Genomic DNA, 14,260 nt, shown 5'->3' on the forward strand with positions numbered 1-14,260 from the left:
AAATCAGTGGAAAAATCAGACAGGGTTGTCCACTATCACTTACACTGTTTAATATTTACATAAATGAAATAGTTTCTAAGTAAAATAAAATGTTATATGCCAATGATATTGTAATCATGTTTAATTTGGAAGATGATTTACAAATTTGATTTGAATATCTCAGTCTCGAATTCTAAAACCATAGCCTTTTTTTTTGGTCAACAGGCCACCGACATAGCTCATACCATTGCACATTTGCTTGTTGATCTGGTACTATGGGTGCAATTCCTGTTTGGCTATTATTGGTTAAGTTTTTCCTTGATTTTTCTCGTCTGTAAGGCGATTGTCTGGTAATCATATGGCGAATCCTATGCATCTCGCGAAATACTATCTCACTATCAACAATTCCATCGACACTAAATAACCCAGTAGTTGGTAAGCATCATGAAAATAACTGACTAGAAAAAAAAAGATACAGAATACAATATTAGAACAACTAAATGGATTTAATTATCTAGGACACCAATTATCATATGAAATTGAAAAAGATTTCCATGTCAATCGAATTAAATACTAGAAACACTGGGCATATTGAAACAACTTTTCAAATCTGATCAAGTTCAAAAAAGAATAAGACTTTAAGTGTACTACACCTTAACAGTTCCAACTTTGCTGTATTGTAGCGAAATTTAGACACTTCCAAAATAATACTGCAGAGATGAAATTTTTGAGGAAAACAAGTGAATACTCTCTTGTTAGACTATAAAAAATTAAAAAAAAATTTTCAAAATTAGAAATTACGTTATAAAAAGTCAGAAATTACAGTCAGAACTAGGTGCATCATATACTTGAAATGGACAACAAAAGAATGTCTACACATTTTGAATTACCAATCTGGAGGAAAGAGAAGAATACAAGACCTTTAAAACATCTAACTGATGTTTTAATTTTGTGTGCCGAAATGGAGCATCTAGTCTATTTATTTATTTTATTAGGTTATTTTACGACGCTATATCAACATCTCAGGTTATTTAGCGTCTGAATGAGATGAAGGTGATAATGACAGTGAAATGAGTCCGGGGTCCAGCACCGAAAGTTACCAGCATTTGCTCGTATTGGGTTGAGGAAAAACCCCGGAAAAAATCTCAACCAGGTAACTTGTCCCGACCGGGATTTGAACTCGGGCCACCTGGTTTCGCAGCCAGACGTGCTGACTGTTACTCCACAGATGTGGACCATCTAGTCTAGAATCTTGAAGTATTTTGATGATGATTTCATGAAATTAATCAACTGTTGTACACAACACAAACCTCTACAGACTTGCAGAAACCTAAACACTAATACCCTAGTAAAAAAGCCCAGAGATGCTGTGATGCAAATCAACAGTTTTACTGGCTTCAGAATGGTGTAATCTAAAGTATGGTCATATTATTTTCATCCAGTCCTGATTATATATGCATGTTTGTTTTGTGATGTATATCAAAGAGAAATAACGTAAAGCTAATCATTAAAGGTTTCTTGTCTCGTGTTTGTTATTAATAAAGTACTTCATTCTCGTTTGGTGTTAAGAATATATTATTTCTGTTTCTGTTACAGAATCTGTCAAGATATATTCCTCCAGTTGTATGAGAATGGCTTTATGTCTACAGAATCAGTAGAACAACTACTTTGTGAAAACTGTAATAGATACTTGGCAGACAGGTTTGTAGAAGGAATATGTCCACGTTGTGCCTATCAGGATGCACGAGGAGACCAGTGTGATGGTTGTGGTCACCTTGTTAATGCTGCTGAGCTTATCTCTCCACGCTGTAAAGTGTGCCAGAAGACTCCTGTTATAAGGAAATCTGAACAGTTTTTCCTTGAACTTCCTAAGGTGAGCATCTTTTGAATAACATTAAATTGGAAGTGAGCAGTACATGAGTACTTTTGATAAATATATTAATTGATAATGTGTACATTTTTGTGTGAACAATGAAGTTGCATTCTTTGCTTTTATCTGATGTTTTATGAACAGTAATCTCACTCACTCGAGGTTTTGATTTATCTAGAGAAAATTAAAACTCAAGTGGGATATAATTGACTATTACACGATTAGAAGAAATAAAGTACTTTAATACAATAAAAAACGGTATTAACTGACTTACTAAAATTCTATTTGACTAATGTAGCTTCACCAAAATATTTGATTTTGATTGCCATTTTTAATTGACTATCTATGCAGGAAACAAATGACGATCGCAAAGCATGTTTTATAATAAAGAATTTGCAGTTTGAAATGTTGGCAAACAAAGAAACAAATGCTAGGAAAGTGATGAAAATCAAAGTGATAAAAATAAACAAATGCTAGGGAAGTTATAAAATTGTAGTGATAAGCAGCCATGATTGGTTGAAACACGTCCTTTCGTACCATTTTATTGGTCAAAAGTAGTGTGATGTAGTAAAAGTGTAATCGTCAGTATTAAATAAACTGTACCTATTTCAAATTTGTTTAATTTTTTTAATTTATAGATCTATTATTATTATTTTTACCACTTATTAATTATTCTAACTATAGTATATTACATTGTTTATTTTAAGATTAGGTATTAGTAAAATATTGCTCCTAGTAGAAACTTATGAAAATATTATTAGCTATATTGTTTTATTATTTGATAAATCACAAAATGTAGTAATATTTAAATGTTGTACTGCATTTTACAGATAGAGCCTCTGTTAAGGAATTGGTTGGAGAAAGTAATAGATGGTTGGTCAAACAATGCACGAGTTATCACCAAAGCATGGTTGAAAGATGGACTCAAACCTCGATGTATAACAAGAGATCTTAAGTGGGGCATCCCTGTGCCATTAGATCGGTACAGAAATAAGGTAAAATTGCTTGTTCTTGTAGTAAATGTATTATTAAGTCTTATTATGTAGTTCCAAACAGTGTCAAATTATGACGTATTATCATCATCATCATCATCACCACCACCAGATTTAACAATGTCGTAAGACATCTTTCTGCATCTATTTTCAAGATTCTGTAGCCTTTCTCATTCTTCTCTATTCTATTCTCCCATGTGCCATCTTCTAATCCCTTTTCTCTCGCTGTTCTAATTATTCCTTAGTCCTTCCCTGTTTCTTTTTCCAATTGCAGTCCATTCATACACTTCTTCGACAATCTATCTTCTGTCTGTGATGCATTATACATTTGATTGTATTCATTGTTACAAGTTATCATCTGTTTATACAACTGCTGCTATCGATCATCTTTAGTGCGATGCAATTGATATATAAATTAGTTGCTGCCCATATATCATTATGTATTCTATCGATTATTTCAGCATTCGAGCTGGCATACCTTTCATACGTGTCCTCCCCCCCCCCCCCCCCACTTCCACTAAAATTTTTTCCTCGCATAAAGGATGCACCCTAGTTTTTTGTTATAGAAATCTAAAGAAAAAAGTGCGCCCATTATGCGAGTAAGTACGATATTTGTCAGGAACAAAGGAAAATACTGTACTGGTATTACATAAAGAATATTTTTGCATTGTAAAAGCACTTATGAAACTCAGTTTTACTGATAAGCAAGAAAAAATGTATACTACAGGGCAGCCGGTAAAGACAACTGAAAAATAACAAAACACATTCAATTTTTTTTTTACTGGGTTATTTAATGGTGCTGTATGAACTACTAGGTTATTTAGCGTCGATGGAATTCATGATAGCAATATGGTATTTGGCGAGATGGGGCTGAGAATTTACCATAGATTACCTGATATTCGCCTTGCAATTGAGGGAAAACCTCGAAAGAAAAACCCAACCAGATAATCAGCCCTAGCAGAAATAAGACTCATGCTTGAATCTTCGGATCAGCATGAGCTACAGTAGTGGCTCATTTCTATTTTCTTGTGCTTGTTGATGTGATATGGAAACAAATTCCTGATTTTTGTGTACATATGTTTTACATTTTTGGTTTGGTTTTTAGAGCAGTTTATAGATAAATGTTTAATTTAGTATCTGTTTTAACAGGTATTTTATGTTTGGTTTGATGCTCCATTTGGCTACATGAGCATAACAAAGAGATATAGTGAACACTGGGAGAAATGGTGGAGACCTGAAAGAACAACAACTGTGTCATACTATAATTTCATTGGCAAGGATAACGTTCCTTTCCACTCAGTAATGTTTCCATCAACTTTGTTGGGAGCCAATAGAAACTATACACTTGTCAGTTACATCATGGCTACAGGTAAGCTCGAATGTTTGTTGAAGTAACCAAGTTTGTGAAGAAGAGGAAAGAGTTGTAGCTTAAAATCTCTGTTTGTGTCCTCCTATCTCCCTGCCGGGAATAGTGGTCATTTGTCACCTTCCAGAGACAAATTTAAGGAATGTTAGGAATGCCACTTTCCTGTGTCACTGTGTATGAAGAAAGTATCAATCTTCTTAATGTATCCAGCTGTTTGCTGACAACATAAAGTCCACTATAGTCCACTGTAGTCTATTCAGTTGTTGTTTTTCACGAGAAATGGTGTATGAAGAAAGTTCACAACTGTTTGAAGATAAGTAAAAGTAAATTTATGCTTTAATATGTTATACTGTATATCGTTTCTCTATGTGGAAATTTGTACAGTCTTTCGTGCAATTTTAACTTAAGTTACAAATTTAATAAATATTTAGAATAAGATAAAATTGGCATTATTTAAAAATATACCTTACTCAGGCTCTGAAATGTTCTGCTCCCATTGATTACACATGAAATCAAAGTGTTCCCATTTGATGAAGAAGTATTAAATATCTTCTAAGGAAATCTTATAACTTGTAAAAGTCTAGGAGAAAGAGAACTCAATGACATCAGATACAGGACCCTAAGCAGACAGAAAATAGCGTAATTTCTTTTTTGGAGGTGTTAACCAAATCATCACCTTGTAGCATCATTGTCCAGAAAGCATTGAAGCTCTAAATGGCTTGCATACTGACACTTTACTTTTATATACGCCTTTAGAGCTTTTTTTTTTTTTTTTTCCTTATTTGTATTTTGTTTATAGATTTCCTGCTGTAAATTAATAGATAATTTCTGATTGACATAAAAAATATGGGTGTATTTTTCTAAATAAGAAAGAAAATATAATTTTTAATGTGTAAAATAAAATTAACATTAGCATCTTTGAGGCAAAATATATTTTGCCTTAATGTTACAGAATTCCTGAATTATGAAGATGAAAAGTTCTCAAAGAGCAGAGGTGTTGGAGTTTTTGGTAATGATGCAAAGGAGACAGGCATTCCATCAGATGTATGGCGTTTCTATCTCTTGTATGTCCGACCAGAATCTCAAGATTCTAATTTTAGCTGGGTAGATTTGGCTACAAAGAACAACTCTGAGTTGCTGAACAATCTGGGTAATTTCGTCAACAGGTAAGGAGAATTAGAACATTTCTTCTCTTAAAACTTCAATCATAAAAATGTTGAATAATTATTCTGAAATGTCAGTTTCTAAATCACAACCAACATGTATTAATTTATGTAGTTGAAGCAAAATTAAATAAAATATTTCTGGCATAGTCTTATAATATTTGAAGAGGACACGGGAGAAACAATAAAAGTCACAATTTCCTTAAGGGTGATGCCATCATCTAATTCAGTATAGTACTGCAAATTTTGGTGTTTTTCTTATCAAAACTGGTAAAGGATAGTTATCACCATGTTGTTGTTGTTTGTTTTCTAATGCCAGGCATTTGACAATAGTCATTTGATCTCTTGCACTCCAATATTTTTCAAAGATATTATCATGACCAGCCACTGAAGCACAGATTTTGAGGTGTTCCGAATCCATTTCTTGGTTTGAGTTGCACAATGGGCAGTTAGGGGACTGATATATTCCAATACTATGCAGATATTTGGCGAAACAATCATGGCCTGTTGCCAATCTAAATGCTGCTACAGACGATTTTCGTGGTAAATCGGGAATTAACTGTGGATTTTGATGCAGAGAGTTCCATTTTTTCCCTTGGGATTGTGTTATCAAATTTTGTTTGTTGAAGTCTAAATATGTAGATTTAATAAATCTTTTCACAGAGTAATACGTAGATTTAGTAACAGGTCTGTAAGTAGCAGTGCTGCCCTTCTTTGCTAAAGCATCCGCATTCTCGTTTCCCAGGATTCCACAATGGGATGGTATCCATTGGAATACAGTTCGTTTATTGAGTGATATTAATTGAGAGAGCATTTTAGTTATTTCTGCTGTTTGAGATGAAGGTGTGTGTTTAGAGACCATTGATAGAATAGCTGCTTTGGAGTCTGCCAATATAACTGCATTCCTAAATTTATTGATGTGGCATAGAAGATTCCTGAGACTTTCACTCATTGTAATGATTTCGCCATCAAAACTTGTTCCATATCCAAGAGATCTATAAAGTGAGAAGAGACAGCATGTAACACCTGCACCGGCACCTTGTTCTCTGGACATCAAGGATCCGTCGGTGTATAAATGAAGCCAGTTTTGTGGCTAATATTAATTGTCTCTAAAGATAATTGTTTCAGTATTTCAGTATTTACTTCTGATTTCAGTATTTCTTCTGTTAAATTTAGATTATATTCTATATTTAATAGAGTTAAAGGGTTTGGTTTAATTTGTAAGTTTTCTTTTAAATTCGGGATATTGATTTTCTGTTTTAATTCTTGAACAATGGATATGAAACTTTTTTGAGTTTTCAATCTACAGAGAGGACTGTATGAATGCCAATTGTTTCCTGGTAATCTGATGAGTTTTTCATATTGAATCAGCACTTTTTCTTCTATTGTCATTTTGATGCTGTTAATATTAGTGAGGAATCTCATAGAATCTATTGGAGTTGTTTTGATTCCACCAGTAATGAGTCTGAGAGCTTGAACATATTCTATTTCGTTTATGAAAGGTGAAGTAATTAAAATTTCTCCGCAGTATGTCAGCACTGGCTGTATATACATTTTGTATGTAGTGTTCAAAGTATTCCTAGAGCATCCCCATTTTTTTCCTGCTAGTCTTTTTAGAAGGGAGAATCTTTTACGAGCTTTTTTAGAAATGTATTTCAAATGGTTGCTCCATGTTAACTTACTGTCGAAAATAACTCCAAGAATTTTGGAGTGAAAATGGCAAGTTGTAGCCGATTTAAGTGAACACCATATTTTAACGTTTTGGTGGCTACTTCATTCACACACAACCCCCAGAATGTCTGGAGGACCACACCTGCTGTTGGTCGACGGGTCCATTGGACCTAGCTGGGAGATCTTGTTGATCAAATTATCACCATGGATAAGTCAATCTTTCCTACTTTTTTATCAGGAATAGCAATAAATTTTGCAGTAATGTACCGGTACTGAAGTAGATAATGACATCACCCTTAATTCTGTCTTTGTTTTTCGCGAGTTCTCTTCATTTGTTATTTTATGTCAGAGTTCTTCATGTGAAATTTATTAATAAAAAGATGTAGTATTTGATAAATTAACTCCTCCTGTCATTGTCAGCAAATTAATATTTTACGGATATGTATGTTGACATTTACTGCTGTATGATCGTTTGTAAAGAACAAATTAATACTGTATTTACTCGATTATAACACACCATCAAATACAAAGTGCATCATAATTTTGCTGGAGAATGTAATACGCATTTGTATCAAATCTACAAAGAAAGTATGTTCGTAGGAGTGATATAAAAAAAAGGTCATATTTTTATCTATGCCTGACATTCTGCCCTCTTCCTTCTTCAGAATCTGAAGTCCTTGTCACCATGTCCAAGTTGAAATCCGAATCATTACTGAAATGAAGTGTACCACTTCCTTTGAACATAAACACACTTCAGTTTAAAAGGCAGTCATTTTACTATACGGTATTTTACAATGGATTCAAAACCTATATCTCAAACTGTATGAAATTACCAGCTTGCTATTAGCTTATTTCAGTGAATGATATTTTAGAATACTTACTTACTTATGGCTTTTAAGGAACCAGAGGTTCATTGCCACCCTGACATAAGCCCGCCATCGGTCCCTATCCTGAGCAAGATTAATCCAGTCCCTACCATCATATCCCACCTCCCTCAAATCCATTTTAATATTATTGTCCCATCTACATCTCGGCCCCCCCCAAAGGTCTTATTCCCTCTGGCCTCCCAACTAACACTCTATAAGCATTTCTGGATTCACCCATATGTGCTACTTGCCCTGCCCATCTCAAACGTCTGGATTTAATGTTCCTAATTATGTCAGGTGAAGAATACAATGCGTGCAGTTCTGCATTGTGTAACTTTCTCCATTCTCCTGTAACTTCATCCCTCTTAGCCCCAAATATTTTCCTAAGAACCTTATTCTCAAACACCCTTAATCTCTGTTCCTCTCTCAAAGTGAGAGTCCAAGTTTCACAACCATATAGAACAACAGATAATATAATTGTTTTATAAATTCTAACTTTCACTTTTTTGACAGCAGACTAGATGACAAAAGCTTCTCAACCGAATAATAACAGGCATTTCCCATATTTATTCTGCGTTTAATTTCCTCCCGAATGTCATTTATATTTGTTACTGTTGCTCCAAAATATTTGAATAGAATACATAAAGATTAATTTTTAAAGAGCTCCAGAAATGATATTATGCTGTATAACCTTTCAATCAATGAAACTGTGTAGAACACATTATGAACATGTCGTCAGCTTACAAGCAAAGCACATTAAGTAAAAAAAATATATATGTATGTATGTATGTATCTATGTACTGTATCTAATACTCTTGATTTAACAATGAAGTCATTCTCCTTCGTGCTTCCCAATATTTCGATGTGATGTCTTGAGCTATTTGAAGGGCTATAAAAATATTACTTCCGAGAAAAAGGCATTTTGAAACTCTTGATAAAACTGAATCCTCAAAATATTATTTTTAGTAAGTTGTTTCTCTTTATGTGTATAATTCTCCAACTCTTAAGTTTATACACATACATTATGTACGCCTTTTTCTCAAAAGTAATATTTTCTACTTAATGTGTTTTGCTTGTAAACCAACGATGTGTTATGTTAAGGATCACATGATTCTAACTTTAATCAAATAAAATCAGAACCAAGCCTACATTTATTCCTACTACCCAAAATAGAGATTATGTATTCAACATATTTATTATCCCAATGACAGCACATATATACCAGTAGTTCAAAATTTAGAGAGATACAGAATGCAGGAGCAGAAACTCTTTACGAATTTACTCTCACTTTTTATATACCACGTTGATGTAACAATAAAACCTTATTGATACTGAAGTTGAAACATTATGTACAGCACTGCATCAGCTCATATACCAACAAACACCTTCCAAAGTACAAGAACTTCGTTCTTTTGTAAGTCTCTTAATTAATTACAAAAGATACAGTACAATGGTTCTTTATTGGATTCCTTTCCACTGCAACATAATGGATGAAATGAAATGAAATTCTATTGACATCACTACAAAGTGTGTCCTCCAGATCCGTTTCAATTTAGATTTAAAGACAGATTCAGATTGAATAAATAAATAAAACTGCGTAGTAGCATAGCACATAAAGATTAAGTGCATAGCTGCTCAAAGTTTGAAACAATGTTATACTGGAATGCAAAGAAACATTTATGTTAACGTTATTCAACCCTCTTCCCTTTTCACTTTGACTATTATATGGCATTTATTTGAGTTGGAGCAATAACTCGCTGTTTTTTTTTACTATATTAAAAAACGTATATAGCTATTTTAAGGCATGTCATAGTTTATCATCATTCTGTATGATCATTTCAGTAATGTTTAGGAATTTTACTAATTTATGTTAATTCCACATTACGGAAACTAAGTAAATAATCATCATGTTTTGTAATTAACTTCATTTTTCTCTAGCACTATGAAGCTGTTACAGTGCTTGCCGCTTATTATGACTTTTGAATCTGATAACCAGACAGCGGATTTTCAGTCTCTACATAGTGACAAGATGTCATGTCCCTTGGCATACAGAGGGAGCATAGCAATAAGTTCAATGACCTTCCTGCAACTGACGTTCAGCATTGGGTCAAAAAATCCTCTGTCTGCTGATAACATTAACACTTTGATAACAGTGACCAGAAAAAATTGTTTCCAGTTTTCAGTATAAAACTGCAAGACAATATTATTCTGCCAATACTTAAAAGAATTTTCTATTGTCATGTTGCCTTTCTTTTTCGCCACTCATATTTACACAAACAAGTCTGTCAAATCAGTCCTTCACAGTTTTATACTCTATTACTTTCATTCTCGAACATATAAGCTTGCTCAGGCAAGGCATGATAATGAAGTCCAGTCTCATCTGCATTGTAGACACAATTTGAAAGAATTATTAAAATAATTTTCGGTCACTTCTCTTCTGTCCATTTTTCTGCCATAAAAAAATCAGCATCCTTCTGCTCACCATGTGTTTGTACATGATGTTTTCCTGTTTCTTCTATTGGTGGAACCATCCTTCTATTGCTACAAAATTTTCTTTTCCCATTTTCTTAGCAAGTTCCTCTGCTTTTTGTCTCATGAGGAGTCCATCAGTCCAAGCATCTTTTTCACGAACCAATTGGTAAACCATAATTTTAAAGCTGATGCCACTTGATTGTCTTCCCCATCACGATTCCTCTTACAGTTTAAGCTTCCATTTTTCTTTGCCACTTTCAGCATACTCTCTCCTTTCAGCATACTCTCTCAGTTTGTAATAGCTTGCACGAAAGTGGCTGTGAAATTTGTAATTGCATTGTTGCATTTCATTGACTCATGTTCGATAATTTGTCATAATGTTCAATAATTGGAAGTTTATTTCTAATCTTTAACCCGCCATTACTCGTGCTTTGTTGTGTAATGCGATCATTTGCATTGTTAGGTGGAACCTAACATCTGACATTTTTTACAAATCATAAAATTCATAATGTATTGTTTTTTTATTGTTTTAATTGTGTGATATTAATATTCTTTAGTTTATTGAATATACAAATATACAGTATCATAACTCTGCACTCAAAATTGTTATTTATAAAACATCATTATCATCTAATAAACAAAACATAGGCTTAATATAACTATTGCCACTATAAATGGCATTTACTGTTCTTGGCTTTCCAGCTCCAACATTCTCATTAGACATTTCAGTATAACTTTCATCTCTCTGTTCTGAAGCTGTATAGTGTTCATTGTATTCAGTATCTCCATCTCAGTCAGAAACTAGACTCAATTAAATTAAGCCATGATGTTAAATTTACACCTCGTCTTGTCTTGTAATATCACACATGTGATCACTCGCGCAGTTAGATTTATCCTCACAGTAGACATATCTGATCGCTCGCACTAACACACCATGTCAGCCTTTACTTCCCCCACTCCTTTCTTCTCTCTCAAACATCGCATCTACTCGACAAAACACACCACAGCAAGGCCAAATAATCGAACTAGGTATTTTTAAAAGGACAACAATTCAAAATAAAAATCAAAGAAATTATAACAAAAGTATAAAAATGTTAGAGTGAACTTCATAGCGTGAGTGATCGCGGGTTAAATTATTACATATATTTTGCACACTTGTCATAGTTTCACTGCAACAACATGACCATCATACTAAAGCTAAATGGTTGCTATGTTTGGTGTTGTAAGGAGGGGGTGAATGTCAATGCATTGTATTTCAGTCACACCTCCTTCCCTTTCTTGAAAGTTTGTTGAACACATACAGTGTGTGTTTTGTTGCCTGAGAAGAAAAACCATCCTCTTCATTATCTTCGGCAGACTGTAACATTGTAACATTGACCAGACACGTGTTACAGTACTGTATTTCCAATAAAATAAATTTTTTATAATGTTTTAGTATCTCTCTGTACAGGATTTCATAAAAGTGATAACTTTAGCAGACTGATAACATTATCTGTGATTATAATAAATGGCATGCACAGTATATGGTTTCGAAATTCAATGATTGAAATATTAACTTGGTTTTTGTAGGGCTCTTGTATTTGCTGAAAAGAACTTTGGCGGTCAAGTTCCTGAAATGGTACCTGAGACACAGGAGTGGACGCTATTGGCACTGATAACTCGGGAGCTGAAAGCCTACATTGCAGCTCTGGAGAGTGCCAAACTTCGAGATGGTATTCGTCACATTTTAAATATCTCACGTCATGGCAACCAATACATGCAATCTCAACAACCCTGGGTGCTTTTGAAGGGCAATGATGCAGAGAGGTATATTTTTACGTAATTTTCTTATCAAATTTCACAGGAGTAATGATTTGTGCAGAAATCAATAGAAGTTTATAATGAACACATACAGATTTGTATGATTTCTTTTTTTAGAAAGGATATCCCACAATCGAAATTAGAAATGTTAGTTTGTTAAATGCCTACAATAAAATTGCTTTGTCATTATTGTGATGTATAGCCTTAGAAAAAATTCACGCTACAGGACATTGGTCATTTTTTGTTTCCACTTCAGACAGCGCCTGATTGACACAAGGGAAAAGATATTTATTTTGCACCTAATTTACTCCTTGAATATATCTTCGTTATAGATTATTCACTTGACCTATAAAGAGACAGAAAAAGCAACAAATAAACAAAACAAAGGAAAAACAGGATATAGTCATGCATAATAAATTCCTTCACATGTAAACCTATGCTCTTACTGAATCAACCAAAACCTTCCACAGGGGACTTAGCATATGGCAGCTGGTCATTTTTTGTGTCTAAGGCTATACATATTTTCACTTCAAAATATCAAAATATTTTCAAGATAAAAAAAAAATTAAAGGTTACAGTTTTTCTGTGATGGTAGCAGACTTAATGAAATGTAGAATTTGCGCCTACACTAGAAGCCCCTTCCAGATTTTTTCTGGAGACTAAGAATGTTTTGCTTCAAATGGGGGTTTAATTTAATTTCAAATGCGGGAAAAAGTAAAATACATTAGCTCACTTTTCACTCAACCACTCATTTGTGGATTGCATTAGCTTTTCATACATATTCACTATTATTTATCTGTTCTCTTGCTCGACAGTTGGTATAATAGTAATACAACAGAAATGTTTTTGGGAGTCTAATTTGATTTGTTACGTGAGGTGCATAAATATCAATAAATAAATATTGCAAACCCCCTTTTTAAAGAATTTCTAGGGAACTAAATGTGGGTGTTCCTTAAAAAGAGAGTTTTTATTTAATATAGTAAGAAAGGGCTGAGTAGAAATTAAAACACCCTTATGTCATTTAACTTCTGCAAACACACAATGTAATGTTTTCATAAATATCACAGTAACATATTTTGAAGTACCGGTACTGTAATTAAATTTACAATTTTCATATACAAACACACAATAACATTTCTACAATCTTACTTTCAATTCAGATATCAATGCATACTCTCAATCACAATATATTTATTACTGATGGGACGTGACCCTTACCTTGTACAAAAATGTATCACAAATATATGGAATAGGTTGGAATTTCGCTAAAACAGATTGTGTATGCGCAAATCTATTCAAATGCATTCTTTAAAAGTGGGATTTTCCTTAAAGCAGGAATCAGTAAAATTACATCATTTTTATGGTAGTTCTCCTGGGACTTTCATTTCTTAATATTGGAAATATTAAAACTTAATTTTAGTGTATATAATTGAAAAAAAAAAAAATGTGATTTGTATTGGACTGTTATTCACTCCAAGAGTATGTTATGTCAAAAACAAATTACATAATTAATCTTGTTGCTTTCCTCATATATTTTAGGTAATTGTTTATATTGTAATTAACTAATTAATGTTTTTATTTTTTTTTTTAACTGTTACGGCTTTTATATAGAACTGTTAGGAACCTTTGCACATTGTACAAATTATGCACTTTTACATTAATTATACATATTTTTCTACTTTTTAGATCTCGTTCAAGTACAGTTATAGGCACATGTTGTAACATTGCCTGTCTCTTAGCCATTTTGTTGAAACCATACATGCCTGTGACGTCAGATATTTTGAGAGAGCAGTTGCAGGCACCCAGTGATGTTTGGGTCATCATACCCGAATTTACAACTCTTCTGCCTGCAGGACACAAGCTGGGCAAGGTAGTATACAATTTGTCGGTTTCCTTGAACTACAGTACTTGTACTATATTATAAAATTCATTCATATGATACAAAATTGTGAAATAATGCAACTCAGTTAAATCTTTAGTTCCGTTAATTAATCAACCAGCCAAGTAGATAAAAATAGGTATTCTGTTCCAAAAGATCATAGTGATTACCAATTTAGTAAGTTGTGTGTGAAAAGTATTGT

General features: G+C 33.3%; 1 protein-coding gene across 2 annotated transcripts in view; it reads left to right on the forward strand.

Annotated features, from left to right (window-relative positions):
- The window catches only part of MetRS (methionyl-tRNA synthetase 1), a 57,564-nt gene that overhangs the window by 26,318 nt on the left and 16,986 nt on the right, over positions 1-14,260 (forward strand). Inside the window, exons 9-14 of one of the 2 annotated variants that reach the window (XM_069847934.1) lie at positions 1,576-1,852; positions 2,680-2,844; positions 3,991-4,210; positions 5,160-5,373; positions 11,949-12,185; positions 13,866-14,052. In XM_069847934.1, the coding sequence (XP_069704035.1) occupies positions 1,576-1,852; positions 2,680-2,844; positions 3,991-4,210; positions 5,160-5,373; positions 11,949-12,185; positions 13,866-14,052 (1,300 nt within the window). The remainder of the gene's footprint in view (positions 1-1,575; positions 1,853-2,679; positions 2,845-3,990; positions 4,211-5,159; positions 5,374-11,948; positions 12,186-13,865; positions 14,053-14,260) is intronic. The other variant, XM_069847935.1, reaches the window with a different exon arrangement.

The sequence above is a fragment of the Periplaneta americana genome, chromosome 15, assembly GCF_040183065.1.
Source record: "Periplaneta americana isolate PAMFEO1 chromosome 15, P.americana_PAMFEO1_priV1, whole genome shotgun sequence".
Classification (NCBI taxonomy): domain Eukaryota; kingdom Metazoa; phylum Arthropoda; class Insecta; order Blattodea; family Blattidae; genus Periplaneta; species Periplaneta americana.